Source organism: Hypanus sabinus, chromosome 25 (assembly GCF_030144855.1).
Source record: "Hypanus sabinus isolate sHypSab1 chromosome 25, sHypSab1.hap1, whole genome shotgun sequence".
NCBI lineage: Eukaryota > Metazoa > Chordata > Chondrichthyes > Myliobatiformes > Dasyatidae > Hypanus > Hypanus sabinus.
This window is the reverse complement of record NC_082730.1, coordinates 41131210-41153272: the sequence shown is the minus strand read 5'-3', so window position 1 is coordinate 41153272 and position 22063 is coordinate 41131210. Positions and strand designations below refer to the sequence as shown.

Sequence of the window (22063 nt, the reverse complement as noted above, 5' to 3'; positions counted from 1 at the left end):
CGACTTTATAGAGTTCCCTCTATGGATTATTGCTCTGTGTCAAGCTATGGCAGTAGTGCCAGCAAAATTGACAGGAAGGCCTTTTAAAATACAACCCTCTTCATATGATTTCTTAAGGTTCCTGGACAACATTTTTGGACAACATGTGTGAAATGGAACAACCTGCAGTTTGACTTGCAATGTGATAATTCATTTTGTCATATTTATGCAATTAAAGCAGCTGAACTTTAGTCAACTGAAAGATACATTTGCCAAAAATATTGAAACCAGCACAACCAAAGCAACTAACAATGGTCTAGAAATTCATTAGAACAAAATACACGCATGACCATTTGGCCCATAGAGACTGCTCTGCTATTTAGGGAAATAAATATTTTTATTTCAGTCTTATAATTACTGATTCTCTTAATAGGCAGAAATGTTTAATATCTGAGTGAACTCAGTGACTGAGCCTCCACAGCACACTGAGGCGGAAAATGCCACCCTCTGAATGAAGATATTTCTTCTCATCCCAATCCTAAATGGTCTGTTCCTTGTTCATCAACAGTGTTCCCTTATCATAGATTCTTCATTCAAGGGAAACAACCTCTCTGCATCCTGCCTGACAGTATTCTTTGATGTCTAGGCTTCTCAGGGCTTGCCTTCATCAGCTTTCACACATACAGAAACACATTGGCTCTGAGCTCTCACCATTTCGCTTTTAAAAGACTTATTTGTCAGATGTAGATTTACATCACCAGCAAGTGCTCACAACCTACTTTTGCCAGTCTCTGTCTTATGAAATTGAAATTAACCTTTTCCCCAATTCAGGCCTTTAATTTTCAAATTATCCTTGCCCCTTCCCACAACTATCTTCAAAGTAACAGAGTTATAGTCATTCTCTCAAATCTACTAAACCCAACTCCCCCCCCTCCCACTTCACAGCCTAAGATTAGCCCAATTTCCTTCGTCCCTTCTCTGGCTGGGCTCTTAAGATCCCGACTCAATAATCTCTCTAGAAGAGGAAAATAACCTTAATGGTGTAATACATTACATGCTAATTTTGTAACAGCACAAGAGCAAACAATTACACAATGTTAGCTGGAATGATTAGTAAATTTGATTTCATCAAACAAAATGCTCTATTATTTTGTAAATTGAAATATTTATTTGCATGGTATTTTTGTTATCATTTGATGTTTCTGTCTTAAAAATAATTGTGAAGTATTTTGTTTCAGCTATTTTGGGGGACAGAATGTAATTAATATGGCAGAAACTTTCACCTTAATTAAAGAAAATGACTGCAATTTCAGTATCATTAATAAATATAATCACCTTAACACCATCATTGACTCCTTCCTGAAGATAAGGGAGAATAGAGTAATTCCACAGGTCAATAAACCATTCTCTAAATTCAGCCACATTGACAGGAGAAGATAGGAAAAAGCAAGGACCTGGAAGAGAGTAAATAAAACAGAAGACAATAAATAAAATACAGTATTAACATTCCATACTGGCTACAATGTACAGGTAACTTAAAGTCCTACTGCTTTGAAACTTAATAACATAAGACAAACTGGGAGGGGGAACTACACCTATTGGTTGAACAGCTGTTTGTTCCTTCAGCTCTATTTGCTGTGCCACTCATTTCCCAGATGATTCACAGCCGTCAAATTTGCTAAGCTCACACCTCTTTTCAACAAAGCTTGACCAAAGAGGGTTTCTGAACAATTATTATCACACCTTCAGCAATTTCATTAATACTCCGTGGCAGCAGTAGGAAAACAGCAACAAAGCTTTAAGTACATGGATGTCATTGAGTTTTTCTAAAAACAGCGACGCATTTTTAATCTGCATTCTTATGTCAGATTTAACTGAATTGGACTAGAAGCTAAGCACTGATGTTATCAGATGTTTAATATAATTAGGGAACTAAATACTCAGAAAGATGAAAGAAAAAGAACAGCCATGAAAAACTAGAGTTTAGAGTTTTCTCATAATGACATGTTTACTAGAACCTATACTCTCTCTCTGTCTATCATTCTGATACTGAGCTCAGATTCTGAATTGAACAGCTAGATTTGTTTCAGAAGTGAAATCCATAAAAAAACACAAAGTCAAGTAAAATGGAAGATAAATGATCAGGCCTTTTTCTGTATTCCACTTTATTAATAGTCAATAAAACCTCTATTAATGCCAATAAACCTGCAGCACTTCAGCTCAAATCCATTTTACTTGGGCTCAGCTTTCTTTCCCATCCTCCTCATACACATATTTTTACTTTCTCAAAAACCATTGTTTCAAAAAGCATTTTAAGCAAATTTTGATCATTTATTTGGAAATGAATTCAATGGAAAACTTATTTGGCCAATTTTTGAAGTTCAATGTATTTATGGATTTGTTATAAACAAACTTCAATTTAGTAAAATAAGACAAGAGTAGTAAAGCTTTTACGACTGCTTCCTGCTTCTATTTGATGTAGAGGTAACTCACAAATAACTTCCAAAGAGATACATTCTTATGATTAGCTATATTCCTTCAAGGATAGCAGCACTTCCACATTAAGTTGGTCAAGACCAGCAGATTTCCTTCAAAATTGTTCTGTGACCGGACATACAAATAATCACTGTTGTTGCAATCTGAAAAGTTCTGGAGCAGCACATGTTGTGGAAATACTGCACACTTGCCACTTTGGGTTTCAGCATCAACACTTTCACAGACAGCCAGAGCTGGATTACACATTATACTTTTCACCAATGCCCACGTCTTAAAGAATGAAGCAACACGTTTGCTTACAACAGCTAGGGAAACAAATCTCTATCACAAATGGCTTGGACACTGACTCATTTTAATTTTTTAAAGACTGGTATTAATACTTTTATAATCAGATAATGGTTTTTGGAAAAAGGATTTCGAACAAAGACAGGGAAAGGGACTGAGTACCCTCAGCTATGGTCTGGTTGAATGTTGATACAGGTTTGAAGGGCTGTATTACCTCCTCCTTTCCCTACAAGTCCCCTGTCCTACCTCACCCTCTTCATAGCATTGAACTCTTCACGACACTGCTAAAACCAGTTTTGCAGGAGCAAATTAAAATTTAGTTGATGCAACCAGTTTTCTGGTACAATAACAGTCAACTGTGTATTGCTTTTTGCACATATTTGACACTATAAGAAGAAATATTGTTATGGTTCATCATTGTAAGTGTTTCTCAAAGCTCTAATTGGAATTCACTACAGTAATTCAAAGTTCCCACAACAGGATGAACGTTAACTGATTGCTGTGAATTTATTATATCAAATGCATTTACATGATAATAACTGGCATTAAATTAATGTCATATATCAAACACCTTCCAATGCCAAGAATGTAACAAGCACCTACCGATAAGGAAGTCAGATGTACTGTGCATTTCTAGAAACGTGTGCAGATGATACCACAACTTGGGCACCCAGTTAAGAATATTGAGGATTTCATTATTATTTGCATTTGCAACATTCTCTGATTCAATCAACTTTCTCTGTAAATAGCGACTAAGGAATCCATTAGCGGGTTCTGCATTGTTAGAAAACGGCACCAACCTGGTGATCAAAATTGCAAATTATTATTCCATCATTTCTACTGTCAATTATAGAAAACACTGTGGAGAACAGTAATAGTATTTACAAATAATTTTTTTACATTTATGGAAGAGCTCACTCCTGTTCTGATTCTCTGCAGTTATATCAACTCGAAGAAATCTAATTGCCCCACAGACACATCACAAATACTTTTGGTGTAGAGTCAAACAGTTATTAGCCCAGTTATCTTTTCATTTAAATTTCTTGAATTATCGCCTTAAATATTTTGAATAACTTTGGATAGAATAGTATTGTTCATTGCTCTAAGTTTAAACTTGCATATCTCACCATCTGTTTGGATGATTATACTTGAAAATTCTGGGTGATTTGCAAACATTGCACTAAAAGGATTTCCAATCTGAAAAAAACCCTGTTTCAATTTGAAGGATGCGGCTGCCTGGATTGTTAGGATAGGTCCAAAGGAGGAGAGGACACTAGATGGATCTACCAGCCAGAGAGTCAAAGCACCAACATATGGCTCTACTTGTATAGCACATTTGTAAAGAATCTGTCTTCCTTTAATCAATTCTCTCTGGACCAAATGGGAATCTTTGCAAATGTCAACAATCCCCTGTGGACCTGGTCATTTGCTCTAGGAAAAGTCCGTAGATTTTTCAGGCATGTGTTCTGTTCAAATTCATAGTGTTAAGCATTGCATTATATTTTAAATTAACCATTTCTTTTCAGATTAGGAAAAGGCATGTTCAAACATTCATAGTTTGGTTCTTATGATATTGAGTTAATTGGAGAATGCTGTACAGTACTTTGAAATTCAGTGGCCCTGAATTTGCTGCCCGCATCCACCAGTACTGAAGGAAAATCTGACAACAGCTTCTGGAATCTACACGTTTAATGGAAATCCATATGCTGCTGTCACTTCATCATGTATTCTTTCACAGGCTGGATTGCTACTGCCTTTGATAATGGATTTTGTTCAGAAATTAATAGAATATTGCAAAACTGGAGCACTCCGTTCACTTGCAGTGAATTTAGAAAAAAAGCTGCATTAGCTGTGAATGAGTTATTAAAAGGAGAAAAATTCTGCTGATTAACTTCTGAGGCACTGAAAAATTAATTTGATAAATGTGGAGTCTAATTTTCTCAGGACAATTAATGTTATAGATTTTCCATCAGAAAAATATATCTTCTTTCCTCTCTCCCTGAATTCTATGCTATTTATATTTTGGTTTTCTCTTACTTTCTGCTTTGTGACTTGTGCATTTTAGTTTGTATGATTAAATCCAATTTGTTCAAAGCTTAACAACAGTCACTATTCCGTGCAATAGGTTGCTTTCAGAGGAACCACACTGAGGAAGATGCTGAATGTGGAGGAATCTCTGCTGACTATCTGGGCATTTGTTTTGTTAAGACAGACGAAAGCTCCCACTCAGAGGAAAAAAATGGAACCATTTTGTTTATTCACTGAAAATGAGCATGTACCCAAGAAAATTAAATCAACGTTGCACAGAGCGATGATATATTTACATCATATTTTAATTTCTAAACATATCAAACTGAATTTTACCTGAAACTGAGGTGAAGACCATGGTTTGGTGTTGTTTTGATAGGCTGGTTGGTGGTTCCAATTACATATGGGCTACATCATAAGAAGATTTTAAAATAGTTAAAATCAAAGATAACACCAAGACAATATCCAAGCTGCTGTATCAACTAGCTAATATCAGAACTGTGATTAACTTTTGCAATGACATTTTTTTGCAGTTGTATACATAGTTTCATTTTCAAATAATAATTTAACAACAACACTTGTCAGAAGTATGTATATAACACTCATTAAAATTACTTACCGTTAATGAGGTATTTGGTGCAAGATAGCTAGTTACTATAGCTAAATTGAACACACACAAATCAAAGTCACAATTTGAAATAATCTATAGTGCAAAAATAAGTTTTCTATCAAAGGCAAGGTGTTATTTTCCCTGAGAAATGTGCTGATTGAATGAACCTCAACCACCACTGGTGCACATCTGGATGTTGCTGACAGATGTGGAGATACTTGAGTTGCAATTACACTTTATTAAACAATCTGATTAAAATTGTGTGGAGGTCAAACATAGGGCATTTCTGCTCTTAGGTTAAAAGTACATTCGACTTAATGTGACTGGTTGGTACTGATGATGGAGAGAAAGAATCAGGAAACTGCACAGAATGTCAGATTAGCTTAATAATTTTAGGCTGCATGTATTGCTAAGGATGTACTTACCCAAATAATAGAGTAAAGATTCATTAAACTGCTTCCAGTACTAACGGGTTTTCCTTATGAGGAAATATAAATTAGACCAGGCTTACGTTCACTGTCTCAGAACATAAGGGAGGGCTTAAGACCACAAGACATTTGAGCAGAATTAGGCCATTCAGCCCATCAAGTTTGCCCCACCATTTGATCACGTCTGACCCATTCCCTTCTCAACCCCATTCTCTTCCCTTTTCTCCATAATGTTTCATGTTCTGACTTATCAAGAACATAACAGCCTCCAACTTAAATACACCCAGTGACTTGGCCTCCACAGTTGCCTCTGGCAAAGAATTCCACAGATTCATCACTCTCTGGCTAAAGGAATTCCTTCTCAACTCTGTTCTAAATGGACGTCCCTCTATTCTGAGGTTGTGCCTTCCTATTGAGGTTCACAATACTCCAAGTGAAGCCTCTCCAGTGCCTTATAAAGCCTCAGCATGACACCTTTGTAATCATTCTGGAGGACTGAAACATTTCAACTTCAAGAAGGGAGAGGGGCAGAAGAAAGAAAATGATAGGCCAGTTAGCCTGACTTCAGTGGTTGGGAAGATGTTGGTTTTGACTGTTAAGGATATGGTTTCAGGGTATTTGGAGGCACTTGATAAAATGCCTGAAGTCAGCATGGTTTCCTTAAAGGAAAATCTTGCTGGACAAATCTGTCCTTCCTGATGTTTTCACATCACCCTGTCTCTGCATGTGTATCAACTGGCCCATCCTCAGCCCTATCACTCCAGTTCCCATGCCAAATTAGTTTAAACCCTCACTAACAGTTCTAGCAAGACCTGTTCTAGGATTGAGATGAGTAGATTTTCCTTTATTTGTGAAGAACAATAACGAGGTGGCCTACAGGGATGAAGTCATGTCTCTGTGACACAGTGGTGTCAAGAAAACAATGTCTCTCTCAGTACTGCAAAAACAAAGGAGCTGGTTGTGGACTACAGGAGGAATGGAGACGGGCTAACCCCTATTGACATCAATGGATCTGGGGTTGAGAGGGTAAACAGCTTTAAGTTCCTCGGCATCCACATCACCAAGGATCTCACAGGGTCTGTACACACCAGCTGTGAGGTGAAAAAGGCACAACAGTGCCTCTGTCACCTCAGACAGCTGAGGAAGTTTGGTATGGGCACCCAAATCCTAAGAACTTTCTACAGGGGCACAATTGAGAGCGTCCTGACTGGCTGCATCACTGCCTGGTATGGGAACTGTACCTCACTTAATCGCAGGACTCTGCAGAGAGTGGTGCAGACAGCCCAGCGCATCTGAGTTGTGAACTTCCTATGATTCAGGACATTTACAAATACAGGTGTGTAGAAAGGGCCCATTGCATCACTGGGGGCCCGAGTCACCCCAATCACAACCTATTCCAGCTGCTACCATCGGGAAATGGTACCACAGCATAAAACCCAGGAGCAACAGGCTCCGGGACAGCTTCTTCCACCAGGCTATCAGACTGATTAACTCACGCTGATTTGAGTGTTTTCCATGTTACACTGACTGTTCTATTTGTGATAAATTACTTAAATTACTATGATTGCACTCTGCACGTTTAGATGGAGATGTAACATAAAGATTTTAACTCCTCATGTATGTGAAGGATGTAAGAAATAAAGTCAAGTCTATTCAATCTTTGTTCATTTCTACTTCAGAACTCTCTGGAGGCTCACTTGCTGAGTTTATTCATAGCAGATTTCCAACTATCAAAGTAATCAAGGGAGACAGTCCTGGGGTAACAGGTCCATGGTCAGTGAGCCTTGAGATTGGAGACCCGAGTTCAGCCAGCAAGTCCTGAGGTCAGAGACCCATGATTGGCGAGTTCTGGGGTCAAAGCCCAGAAGTCAGCAAATCTGGAGATCTGGGGACTGATGTCGGCAAGTCCAGAGGTTAGTCTGGGTCTATGGACTGGAGGTCAGATGCCTGGAGGCAGTCTGTCCTGGGGTTGTGGGTGCGGGTGCAGAGGGTGGGGGTTCGCGGTGGAAATGGGTTTGTTTTCAAGTTGTTGCTTTTTGTACGTTGACTGCGTGTTGTTCTCTGAACATTGTGGACATACAATGTTGTCGCCAGAATGTGTGGTGACACAGGCGGGCTGCCCCCAGCACGTCCTCAATTAATGCAAATGAAGCATTTCACTGCATGTTTCAATGTACATGCAATTAACAAATGAATCTAAACCTAAATATGTGCAGGCAAATGACACTGGGTAGGAGATCAGCCATGATCTTAATGCTTGGTGAAGCAGTCTCAGAACAGGTGGCCTATTCCTATTCCTACCTCTTATGTTCTTATGTAAAGCAGAATTTAACAAAGTCAAATTTGCTTCAATAATAAAGCTGACTGGATGTAAGGACAAGAATTGCTTGCTTAGATACTGATGTTCATCTTCTTTTCATGTACATATTTTGTTCAGCTTCCCCGCAAAAAAAATCATAAAATTGAGCAAAGACAGACTATACTTAGTGTTATGGCATTTTGCTTGTAAATTCGTGTGTTAAGGTTGCTTTGTTCCAATCAGGACCTGAGCGCATGAATCATTGCTGCTGTGTTACTGATGTGCTGTATTTGCACTTAAGGAATTTTCTCAGGGCAGCCACAGAGGCGTGGGGAAGGGTAAGATAAGGGAGGACACTGTGCTCATTTCCCCATACAATAAACTAGCTTGTTTAAGTCTCTACTGCAAATGGTTCCCAGCTGCCGTCTGGTGGGATTTCTTCAAAGGCCCAGGAAAAGCAGCTTATAGGACACAAGAAACCATAAGATAACAAAATGCTGTGACCAATGAAGGGGACTATAGTAAATTATATTGTCTACTGAACAATGGACCTGCAACAATGTTTTGGGCAAGAGATTGATGTGATGATGCAGATCCGATAATTGCTATCTTGCTCCCATATGCTGACATTCAGTTAACAATGAAGAGTGTAGATTTTCCATAACATTTCCAATTTCTGCTGGCAGTGGATGAAACAGGCATTGTGAGGTCTATGATATCAATGGACGTGCAGCCGATGACAGGCAAACATTAGCTGCACTGACACTTGCTTCCTTAAACTCAAACTGGAAATAATTGCTAAAATAATCTAACATTTGTAGATAGCCTTATATGTGTGATGTGTGGAATGTATGCAAATGAATCCAATTTCTGGCCAATTCTATTGTGTTGCTGGACAGCTTGATTATCCAGCTGAGAATGATGAAAAAGAACTGGTATGTATATATTACTCTCATTCCTACCATTAGGGAGGAGGTACAGGACCAGGAACATTTTAGAAATAGCTTTTTCCCCTCTGAACAGTCCATGAACACTACCTCACTATTCTTCTTTATTGCCACAAAAGAAGAAATATCAGTGATTCTTATAATAAACCTGATTATGTCATTGTACAATAATGTCATTTGTCTTTCAAAACGTACTAACCTCATTTATAGACATCTCTAAACCATTTAATGTATTCTGCTAGTGTTTAAGTCCTCTCGCATGACTTACTGTATAAGACCAACAAAATAATAAACTTGGTGAGTATATACTATATGTCAAATTGGTCATTCAGTACAATTTAGTATCAGTCAATGGGGAGAAAATGGTTAAATAATTCTTAATTGCTGCATATTCAATATTATTCAACATATTTTGTTTGAAGCAGAAATGAATAGCTATCTAATCCATGTGTAAAAGAGAACTGTCTTCAGACACAGTGAAACAGAGACAGACTATATAAAGAAATTGGATCTGTGCATTTGTGTGAAAATGCCAGACGGTGACATAATTACAAAGATCCAAAGTGAATATGATTGCGGTATTCAGGTTTTCATTGACATAAATAATACTCCAGTTTATTCAAACTGTAATATTTAATCTTGTAGATCCCAGTAAAATTTATGTATCTGCTATTTCTAATAAATTACTGTTTGTAGACATGATTAGGAAGCCTAGGGAGAAAAATTGGTTTCACAACTTTCAGTCATGTTTTCTCTTCCTAGAGTTTTTAATGCCTTTCTTTATTGTGTGGATAAGTGGCAGTAGAGTTGTTACAGAAAATAAATAGAATACTACAAAGCAACAAGTTCAATTTGATTAAAAGTGGGAATTAGATTGTCTTTACACTTCTGTCTGTAGCTATAACATCTTATTGAAAACTTCATGCCCCCTGGTTTGCACCAAGTAAACCTGCCATACATGAAGCAAGCAGATTTCCCAGATTTGCTAGGAAATAGTTGGAAGCTTTTAGACCTCATGAAGAGTTCAATAGCAGAGAGCAGCTGTCCAAGGATCAGCGATCAGCTATTAGTGAAAATTGTCTTGTGGTATTATTTCATCCACCTGCAGCGAGGATTGTTTCTGCTGAAAACAAAACAGTCTGTGGCTGCTACAATCTGTAACAGCTAAAGGAATAGTGCAAGAACTCAGTGGGTCAAGCAGCATCTCTAAAGGCCAATGAATTAATTCTTACACACTTAAACTTTAATTTCCTCCACTTTCAGTCTTTATTTCTTTACGATGTTTCCTGGTTTAATTTTAAAATAAGTTCAACTTAAAAGCACAATCATAAAATTAACAATATTGACTTTGAATGTGAGCTGTGAGAACCATTACTTTTATGATTCAAGCAACTACCACTAATTTATATTCCATCTGCACTGAAAGTCCGTATCATATTAACATCCTATACTCTAACAATCTGCGATATCAACAGAAATATGTCAAAATCAGATTTTAACCTACCAGTATTAATCAATTTTATTATTTCAAATTATGAAACCAACCTTAATTGAAATTAATGCCTAATATTTTATTTAAAAAATCATGCTTTACTTGTTAAGATTACCTTTTGCAAATTGAGACCACTATCTCTCTAAGGAAGACCAAAAGAGCCCTCACGTTAAAGGATTACTATGATACATCCACTACTCCTAAGCGAATATATTCAGATACAACTGCTTTTAAAAACATGCATCAGTCATTCTGTTTTATAAGCAGTGCACAAGATAACTACTAGAGATTAGACAATTTTAATATTCTCTATAGCTTTTTAAACTACTGTAGTTGCACAATTTTTTAGGGTATCTACCATTACAGTGGGGTTATAATATGTGCTGATTTCTGGTCCCCAAAAGCTGTATTTTCTTTTGCTCTATTGACTGTATCACGCATGTTACTTCTGCTCACATTTTAACTCAACCATTTTCATTCTCATGGGTTGGCTTAGAATAAAATTGAATCTAATGCATTGGAAAAAATGCTGTATCATACATTTTGTGTAGTTTTAAGAGTAAATCGTGACCACTGGCACCAGCAGTGAATATAATTAGCTTTGCAACCAGCATTCAAATAGTGGTAAAAATAAGTATAATTACCATTTATGATACTTGCATGTAAGGGCACCATTGACAAGTTCACTTAGAGAGCCAGGTTCACTGAGGTCATCAAGTATTATTACCAATGGTACATTCCCTGTGCTAGTTTCTCTGTCAATTTGATTGGCGAGGTTGGAAAGATATAGCTGCAAATCCTATAAGGGAAATGTATAAACACAATCAATTTTATACTGTGAGGATCAAAAAAATTACAAAAGTACTGTTTTGTAATGTTGCTTAGCTTATAAGACATGTAGAGCCTATTAGAACTAATGTGCTAAATTTGTAAACACAAGTACACTGCAGAGGCTGTGGTCAAATCAAGACGTACAAACAAAGCTGGATGAACTCAGCAGTCGGGCAGCATCCATTGAAATGAGCAATCATCGTTTCAGGCTGAGACCCTTCGTCAGGATGAAGGGTCTTGGCCCAAAACGTTGACTGTTCATTTCAATGGATGGTGCTTAAGTTTGTGACTTCTATATACAGTTGATTCTGAATAATTGGGACACATCAAAACCAGTGTATTTTGGCCTAATTAAGTGGATGCCCCCAATTAACCGAAGTTTCATGGGAATACTTTAAAGATATAAAAAATACAAGCTACTATTTAACTAACAAAGTAAGTATTTAAATTAAATACGGAACAAATGAGAGCACTATTACAGTGCTATAAAACTACGTACTAGTTCCTATTAGTTATCGTTGGAGGAATTCATCCAGTGTACGCTGCCATGTTCTTTTGATTGACTACATGAACAAAATCTGTAACAGACACCTAGTTCAGAAAATACAGTCTTCATGCAAAACTTTCAATGATTGCATCCTCCAAATCTTCGTTATTTTGTGTGTGGCATTCAAGATGACTGTTGATACCTTCAAATAATTTTGTAGTGCTTAACCTCTTGAAATCATTTTATTTACACTTCTGGCTGTTTCTGGCATTTCCACGCCTGAAACCATAGTGAGCAAGACTGTTCTGAATTGTCTTACTGCTTATTTGCACCAACTATTGCTGACAAAAATCAATGCTTTTTGAACACGAGCACATGCAATGGACACAATTTAAAAACTGTTCGCTTTCAGCAGTGTAGTGGGTAACAGCCACCCAAGCGCACACTAGTTAGAAACTGTTCGGCATCAATCTCCTTTCCAATTAAGCAGCATAGTGCTTCAAATAAACAAAGGGAATTCTGGTTGTGTTATAGATTAACTTTTGTTCTTTAAGAGTTGTGCCAAATAAATGGTTGCTCTGATTACCCAATTAATCGGAATCCACTGTATACAGTAAGCAGTGAAGGTTCAAGGGGCTTGAGGTGGCTAAATACTAAGCAAACCATCATTTCACTTTAAACCAGATCCCTTAGCTTACATTTTAACTGAGCTGGTAATTCGCTGGAGTAACAGTTAGGTTTTACATTTCCATAACAATATTCAAATGAAGCTATTTCAATATAAGTGTTTTCGAATCACTGCACAATAGGTTCCACTTTCCATAAAATAACACTGAAAGTACTATTAAATTTGGGAAAATCTCTCTGCACTATCTTTGTATTCCACAGAGGCTTCCTCTTAACACATTAATTTCTGGTTTATTCACTCGCGTGCTCTTCCAGTTTTTCAAAGTTCACTAATGCAATTCTGAATGATTCATGATAGGGAGGTTCAGATTTCAATCATTCCCTTGGTGTAAAAATACTTACCATGAATTCATCACTGTATTTATTTTACGGATATTAATCTTTGTCTTACTTGTCTTGCCTAGTTAATGCTACCAAACTCTTTAATAACTTTAACAATCTCCATTAAGTCATGGAAAGAAAATAATTTCTTCCGGTTTTTGGCATACATGAATATTTGCAACTTGGAGTTTGACTAATCCTATTAAATGTAATTGGGAGTGAACTAGCATTGCCAAACGTTACATAACTGGTTCCCAATTCTTTTACTTCACAGTTACGTTTTCATATAGCGACTGGAGATTCTGGAACAAAATCAATCCTGTGAATTTAGCATCATGCCACAATTACCCATTTACTGTGTTTTTTTCTGTTTGCATCATTATATCAATCAAGTTAACCTGATTTATTTGTAAACTGCACAAAAATTCATTGACCCCAAAATTTAAACACAAACTTATTTCAAAAGAATATAAAATCCTATATAGTTAATATTCTCCAAATTAATTCTGTGAGAGATTATTATGTGGCAAAAATGTCTAGATCCACTTGTAGCTAACTCCACCAAGAGGGAGTATAATAAAAAGAACTAAAATCATCTGTAAAACCTTCCTTATGTGGCTCTTATTGAACAACTAAGATGAATGAGATTGATTTTCAACCATTAAGCAAATAAACCGTTACCCATCAAAGGGCCAATAATTCAAAACATACCTATGACACAGAATAGATTAGTTAATTTCGTAAATCAAAAAATCCAATCTCATGGGGACAATTTGCTCTCGGATTTATTAAGGGTTAGTGTCCCATTGTTGGGGGGCGGGGGCTGTGGTGATTATTAGTGAAGGGTAGCTAGCAGCTACGTTTATTTGCTCTGGACCTTAGCTCTAAAAGTCCTATTGATATCTTGGGAGCTGATGATTTAGCGCTACTCTCCCCTTTGAAGAAACCATGGAGACAAATGGGAGCAAGGCAATGTCCTTGTGTCCGCCTGTAACAATGTCTTTGACTGTTGCAAGGAAAACAATCTTCCCATCAAATCATTATTCTGAGCTTCTGGGCCCCAGCAGCTGGTAGATACTCAAGTGCTCTCTTTGTTCAACTGACAGCAATTCTAGTTGTCCCCGTCTACGAGGGCTCCTACTCATTACAGTAAAAGAAAGATGGATATCCAGGTGCATTTACCTGGTGAAAAGAAAATACTGGTCCATCATTTTGGCAAATTAGGATCTTTCATTTCCTTTGCCTTATTTCTTATACTGCCTCAGCTACATTGGATGTTGACAATGGACCACAGAACTTTGAAAATATAGCTGCCAAATTAGCTCACAGGATTTTAAAAAAATGAATGTAGAAGCTTGATGTTTGAGATCAGATAGACCTTTGACTCTACGGTAGATCGATTGAACAGGCACACACAAAAAAAATCTTGGTTCAAGCTCTTTGCATCTTCATATATGTATATACAGTGGATTCCGGTTAATTGGTCCACTGGTTAATCGGGGCAGCTGTGTATTTGGGATAAATCATAACAAATATTAATCGAGAAAATTGGCAGGATTCCCTTCATTTTTCTGAGACACTATACTGCTTAACTGGGACAGGAGAATGTTTCTGAACAGTTTCTCCCTAGCGTCAATCATATGAAATTGTGTGGCAGTTAGAATGCCTGCTCGGCCATTGGATGTTACTGTTGATCTCATCCACCCAGTCCACTGGAGCTGACATCATAGACTTGGACACTTGGGTATCGGGCCCACTGGCTCCCCTCAGCTGGTTTAGCTCGCTTGCCAAAGGGGTGTGGCTGCTGTTGCATGCAGACAGCTACATGGAGCCACAGGTGAGAGCTGAGTGTCTGGTGGGGACCAAAGGCAAGAGACAGCATACACTGGACGAATTAATTCCTCCATTGATAACTATTAAGAAATAATACATAGTTTTATAGTGCTGTAAAAGCATTGTTAGTGTTCTAATTTGTCCTGTATTTCATATAAGTACATAATTTGTTATTCAGTTAACTGGAGTTTGTCTTTTCATATCCTTATAATTATTTCCATGAAACTTCAGTTACGTGGGGCAGGAGTGTGTGTGTGTGTGTGTACGCACGCACACACTGGATTCTGGTTGACTGAGACACATTGGGCCCAATTAAGCAGCTGCCCTAGTTAGCCAAAGTTTCAAGGACATAGTTAAAAAGCATAAAAAAAGACAAACTACCATTTAACTGAGTAACCAATTATGCATTTAAATGAAATGCAAAACAAATTAGGACACTACTAATACTACTATGCACTATAAAACTACGTATTAGCTCCTAATATTTACGATAGAGGAATTCATCCAGTGTACGCTGCCATGCTCTTTTGATTAACTGTAAATTTGACTGGCCATCTTTATACAAGTTGCCATGGTACTTACAAAGCCATCCCATGCCCTCATCTTGGCCTGTCTGACCACATGTCCATGATGTTAATGCGAGCATACCAACATACCAATGTTGGAAGTGGGGAAACTATCCAAGAAGACCTTCACCACATGGCCTAAAGAGACAATCTCTATGTTTCAGGATTGGTTTGAACGGACCAACTGACAGATGTTTAAGGGGGCCACCACAAGCAGAGTAGACACAGACCCTAAGGAATATGCCTCGACAGTCACAGACTCCATCACTGAGTGTGCTTTTGACATTGGTACCTCCACAATGGTCATCTCACAGCCCAACTGGAAGCTTGGCTAAACAGAGGTGTGCTCCTTACTAAAATCCCGGGATGCTGCCTTCAAATCCAGTGACTGAACAACTTTCAGAGTTGCTAGGAGAAACTTCATCTTAGGCATCAAGATAGGTAAAAACCACCTTCGTAAAACAAATTCAAGAACACCTTTCTGATAACGATCCCTGGCGTATGTGGCTGGGCATCAAAGGCATTACTAACCAATCAAGGTAAAACAGTGTCGATTGTACCAGTGACGCCTCCCTCCCCAATGCTCTGAACCATTTTAACGCACACCTTGAAGCATGCAACACAATGCCGGCCACAAAAGCCAACTCCCTTCCAGCTGAGCAGCCACTGTCTGGAACAGCAGCAGACGTGAGGAATCTGCAGAGTCAACACCAGTAAAGCGGCTGGGCCAGACATGGTCCCAGACCGAGTACTCAGGGACTGTGCTCACCAGCTCACTGACATCTTCACGGACATTTTTAGCACTTCACTCACCCAGGCTGCTGTCTCCACGTGATTCAAATCAGCCCCCATCTTCCCTAACTCTAGTCGATACCTTCAGAACTAAATGACTACCACCTGTTGGCACAGATGCCAATCATCATGAAGTGCTTTGAACAGTTGATAATAGCACATATCAGAAACTCCATTCCTGCCATGTTGGACACTCACAGTATGTCTAAAAACAGAACTGCTCTATGACAAATGCCTCTATCATTCACTTGACCCTGACACACCTAGAAAACAAGACACATGTCAGAATGCTTTTTCTGGATTTCAGTTCAGCATTCAACACTACTGTCCTGCACACCTTGGTGAACAAACTCCTACTGTTTGGTCTAAATGCACCACTGTGCAATGGGGTGTTGGACCACCTAGCCACAGACACCTTAATGATCACGTCGTCAAATTCACTGACACATGACAATGGTGAGGCTCAACACTCACAACAATGAGATGGCCTACAGAGAGGAGGTGGAAGAGCTCGAGGCCTGGTGCAAATACCCTCTTCTTTAATGTCAACAAGACGAGAGAGATGGTTATCGACTTCAGAACTCACACCACTCACATGCACAAACTGCAAGCAGTTTTAAACTCCTGGGAGTGCACATCACAGACTACCTCCCCTTTCTGAGGAGGCAGAAGAGAGCTCGATTATGCACATCCATCCTCATGTCATTCTATAGATGCACAGCAGAGAGCATCCTAACATGTTGCGTCACTGCATGATAAGAAAACTGCTCTGCAGCGCACAGGAAGGCTCTATAAGGGGTAATTAAAACTGCCCAATGGATCTCCAGCACCAGCCTACCTGCTGTCATGGGCATCTATATAGAAAACTGCTGGACAAGGGCCGGTAACATCATGAAGGATCCCACACACCACCCTGCTCATGGACTGTTTATCCCACTCCCATCAGTGAAGAGGCTATGTAGCATCCACACCAGGACCACTAGACTCAAAAACAGTAACTTTCCCCAAATAGTAAGGCTGATCAAAACCTTTAGCCACTAACTTCACTACTACTTTATTATTTTCTGTCAGTCACCTTATGGACACCCAAACCACGTACAATATATAAGCTAACTTATGTATTTATATTACCATGTGTTGTTATTATTATTGTGTTCTTTATCTCATTGTGTTTTTTTGTGCTGCATTGGATCCAGAGTAACAATTATTTTGTTCTCCTTAACACCTGTGTACAGGAAATAACATTAAACAATCTTGGATCTAGAAGTGAACAAAACCAGTTCAGTCACCTACTGCCTTCATACAATGTGTTTGAGATTGCATCCTCCAAATCTGCATTTTTGTCATAACTCTCGAGATGATTGTTAACATCTTCAACTTCTTCGTAGGTCCTAATTTGCTGAAGTAGTGAAATTGTTGTATTTTCATTCCTGGCCATTCCTGGCTTCTCCAAGCCTGAATGCTTGAAACCGGCATAAGCAAAACTGATCTGAATTGTTTTATCGCTTGTTTCGCGCCAACTATCAGTGACAAAATTCACTGCTTTTTGAACAGAAACGCACACAGATAATGTTATTTAAAAACTGCTTGCTTGAAGCATGGTGTAGTGTCTAAAGTTCACACGTGCATGTGACTACCGCCAGTTAGAAATTGTTTGGCAACACCCTCTTGTCAAAATAAGCTAAGGGAATCCCATCTATTCTCTCAATTAGTTTTTGTTTTTTAAGAGTTATCCCAAATAAGCGACTTCTCAATTAACCAATGATCTAATTAAATAAAATCCACTCCATGTGTGTGTGTGTGTGTGTGTGTGTATAAATGTATTACAAAGGAAATGTAATAAATCATTCAAAATTACATATTGAAAAATAACATCTAAAAATTACCTTGCATGAATGTGTATCCATGTTAAATGTTACAATGATTTCATCTGTAACCTCTCGTCCTGACCGCTGAACCAAGTACTCAGCCAAACGAATGGACAAATAGGACTTGCCAGTCCCGCTGGGGCCTGACAAAATGAGCCTTCGATGTTTGAGCAGTAGACTGAGGTAATGTTGCATCATTGGCTTAGGAATGAGAGTTTCGAAAACCAAGCTGTCCACACTTTTCTCCTTCAATCCTGTAACAAAGGACATTGATTAATTCTCCAATTACACTGGTCATTACTAACAGTCAATGCACAAGGAAAATTTGGGAATCAAATTCCATCTGTCAGTAAAATTAAGATTTCCTAATGAACCTTAAAAGTCTAATGAGACAGATCTGTCCATCTTCTCCCCTCACTTCCACATGGTAGGCTTATTCAGAAAGTCAGAATGCATGGGATCCAGGGAAGTTTGGCCAGGTGGATTCAGAATTGGCTTCCCAGTAGAAAGCAATGGTCGAGGTGGAGGGAGTACATTCGGATTGGAGGGTTGTGACTAATGGTGTCCCACAAGGATCGGTTCTGGGACCTCTACTTTTCGTGATTTTTATTAACGACCTGATGTGAGGGTAGAAGGATGGGTTGGCACGTTTGCAGATGACACAAGGGATGGTGGTGTTGTGGATAGTGTAGAGGATTGTCAAAGATTGCAGAGAGACATTGATAGGATGCAGAAGTGGGCTGAGAATTGGCAGATGGAGTTCAACCTGGAGAAGTGTGAGGTGGTACACTTTGGAAGGACAAACTCCAAGGCAGAGTACAAAGTAAATGGCAGGATAATTATTAGTGTGGAGGAGCAGAGGGATCTGGGGGTACATGTCCACAGATCCCTGAAAGTTGCCTCACAGGTAGATATGGTAGTTAAGAAAGCTTATGAGGTGTTAGCTTTCATAAGTCAAGGGATAGAATTTAAGAGTTGTGGGGTAATGATACAGCTCTATAAAACTATGGTTAGGCCACACTTGGAGTACTGTGTCCAGTTCTGGTCACCTCACTATAGGAAGGATGTGGAAGCATTGGAAAGGGTACAGAGGAGATTTACCAGGATGCTGCCTGGTTTAGAAAGTATGCATTATGATCAGAGATTAAGGGAGCTAGGGCTTTACTGTTTGGAGAGAAGGAGAATGAAAGGAGACATGATAGAGGTATACAAGATATTAAGAGGAATAGATAGAGTGGACACCCAGCGCCTCTTCCCCAGGGCACCACTGCTCAATATCAGAGGACATGGCTTTAAGATAAGGGGAGTGAAGTTCAAGGGGGATATTAGAAGAAGGTTTTTTACTCAGAGAGTGTTTGGTGCATGGAATGTGCTGCCTGAGTCAGTGGTGGAGGCAGATATACTAGTGAAATTTAAGAGACTACTAGATAGGTATATGGAGGAATTTAAGGTGGGGGGTTATATGGGAGGCAGGGTTTAAGGGTTAGCACAACATTGTGGGCTGAAGGGCTTGTACTGTGATGTACTATTCTATGCTCTATGTTATTTGGATTCACCTATCACCTGCCAGCTCTTGTTCTGTCCGCTCCTCCAAATTTTATACTGGCTTCACCCCTTCTTTACTTTCCAGCCCTGAGAAAGGGTTGCCACACAAAACACTGATAGTCCATTGCTGCTATACCTGCTAGTTCCTCTATCATTTTGCATGTTGTCACATGCGTAATACAAGTTTGAAATTGTGCAGTAATCAGTGAACATCCCTACTTCTGGCACCGCAGTGGAAGGAAGGTGTTTGAAAGTGATTGGATTTAACATGCCAAGGAATTCCTGCACTTGTACTGGAGAAAACACAACCAGCTTCCAACTATGTCTATGGATTTCAGTTTTTACTTCAACTCTTTATGGAAACATAGTCTTATTACGAAGGATCCTGATCCACACTTCTCACCACCTTTGACATAAGGAAAACAAATCTGTGCAGTCTGTTCCTGGCAGAATCCAAATCTGGTGAGTAATTTGTGCTTGACAGCCAAGGTCAACAATACTTTTCAAGGGTTTGCTGTTGTTTGGCAGGACATTATTGGAGTAGTAATGGCCCAGATGGGATTTGTCCTGTTTTCTGTGGTCTGGAGAGCACTGTGTAACTTTCCTCTTTGTCAGATGAATGAGAATGCTATTAATGTACTGGAACAGATGGACTGTAAACATTGCTGTACATTCAGCATTATACCTGAAATGCAAATAAAATGAACAGCCTTTCCTGTATTCTCTGTGTTGCCCTGCCGACCACTCTGTCTGTGACTTCTTGCTTTGCTCATCAGTCTCAGCCCTATTCCCTATGCTTCTCCTTCAGCTGTATCACCTGTCCCTTCACCTTCTCTCTCACCATTAACCAAGGACTTCAACAGGTCTTCCATGTGAAGGAGATGTTTCCTTGCACATCTTCCACTCTGTTCTACTGCATTCATTGGTCATGATGTGGCCTCCTAGACACCGGTGAAACCAAGCTAAATGATCCTTTAGCAGTTCTGCCCCTAGCAGCCACCTCAGCTTCTGGCTGTGTGCATTTTCAACTCTTCTTCCTACTCTCACATTGGTGCACTTGTCTTGCTACAAAGCAGCCAAATGCAAATCTAAAGAATGAAATCTTATATTCCACATAGATAGCTTATGAAATCCATTTATCAAATAAATGAACGCTGTGTTGTCTAATTTCAGATAATCCACAGCCCCAGTGTTCTCACCTCCTTCCACACTTGCCAGTCCACCTAGTTTTATTCTCCTTCTGTTCACCTTTCTGCCTATCATTCCCTCCTTATCTGGTTTCAACTACCACTGACAGTGTCTAATCCCCCCCCCCCCACCAAACTATAATGTACTGGTAATCTTTCCTGATCCCACACAATCCAGATGCAGAGTTTTTACCCAAAACCAGCAACTCACACCTTTTGTCTTTACAGATACTGCCTGACCCAAACAGTTCTTCCAGCATTCTGTTATTTTGATCCAGTTTTAGCACTTGCTGTCTCTTTCATCTCTCGACATTTTCTATCTCCATTCTCATCAATTTAAGGCACTCTATTCATTAAAAATGAACTTTGTGTGATCAGGCAATGAGTCAAATTAAACATCCTCGCTAACGTACTTGTGTACATTGTTAGGGATTATTTCACCAGGTCTCAGCTTAATACATACCACCTTCTCTGTATTTTCCTTAAAACGTAGCCTTCACACATCAAGAGCAAGAAAATGACTAGGGAAGGAAGGGTCACTGAAGGATAAAAGAGGGAATGCTTGGAGACAGAGAACAGGGCAAGGTATTACTTGAGCACTTTGCCCCGGTATTCACAAGGAAGAGCTTACAGAAGAGTGAGATCGTGGAGCATGGTAAAGTGCTGAGACATTCTGAGATAAAGAAGGAGGTGCTGCTGGGTCTGTTGAGGAACCTTAATGTGGATATGTCCCCTAATCTGATGGGTTCTCTGCAGGTTCTTGAGAGAGGCAAGAGATGACTTTGTTAGGGCCATGACCAAGATCATAATAATAATAACAATAATAAGTACTTTATTGATCCTTAGTGGGAAATTGTTGCAGCAGCAACAATTAAAAACACACTTAGCAAAAATAATAAATAATAGTAGTAGTAATATTAACTAATAATAATAAAGTATAGAATATAGACAATAATAATAATAATGCTCGAGCCACAGGTAGGGTCCCAGAGAACTGGTGAGTAGCTAACGTTGCTCTCTTATGCAAAAAGGAAAATAGGGACAATGCTGGAAATTATAGACCAGTAAGACTCATATCAGTGACAGAGAAGCTTTTGGAGAAAATTCTTTGGATAGGATTCATGAGCATACAGAAAAGCATGGCCTAATTAGGGGCGGTTAGTCTGGCTTTGTGTGAAGCAGATCAGGTCTTACCGATCTAACTGAATTTTCTGAGCAGGTGACAAAGGTGATCAATAAAATTAGAGCAGTGTATGTTAGTATAATGCCCTGGTTAAGATAGTATTTCTACTGTTATGCTGTGAGGTATCTTGCAGTGTTTGTCCTGTGAGTAAGATAAAGATAAAGTCCTGTCAGCTGAAGATGAAGAGCCACTTGCCCAT

General features: G+C 38.9%; 1 protein-coding gene across 2 annotated transcripts in view; it reads right to left on the bottom strand.

Moving 5' to 3' along the window:
• LOC132381196 (neuron navigator 1-like) overlaps positions 1-22063 on the bottom strand; it is a 752075-nt gene that overhangs the window by 139967 nt on the left and 590045 nt on the right. For both annotated transcript variants that reach the window (XM_059950487.1, XM_059950488.1), the window contains 5 exons: positions 17968-18203; positions 11209-11363; positions 5125-5196; positions 3364-3560; positions 1315-1433 (listed from right to left, as the gene is read on the bottom strand). In XM_059950487.1, the coding sequence (XP_059806470.1) occupies positions 1315-1433; positions 3364-3560; positions 5125-5196; positions 11209-11363; positions 17968-18203 (779 nt within the window). The remainder of the gene's footprint in view (positions 1-1314; positions 1434-3363; positions 3561-5124; positions 5197-11208; positions 11364-17967; positions 18204-22063) is intronic.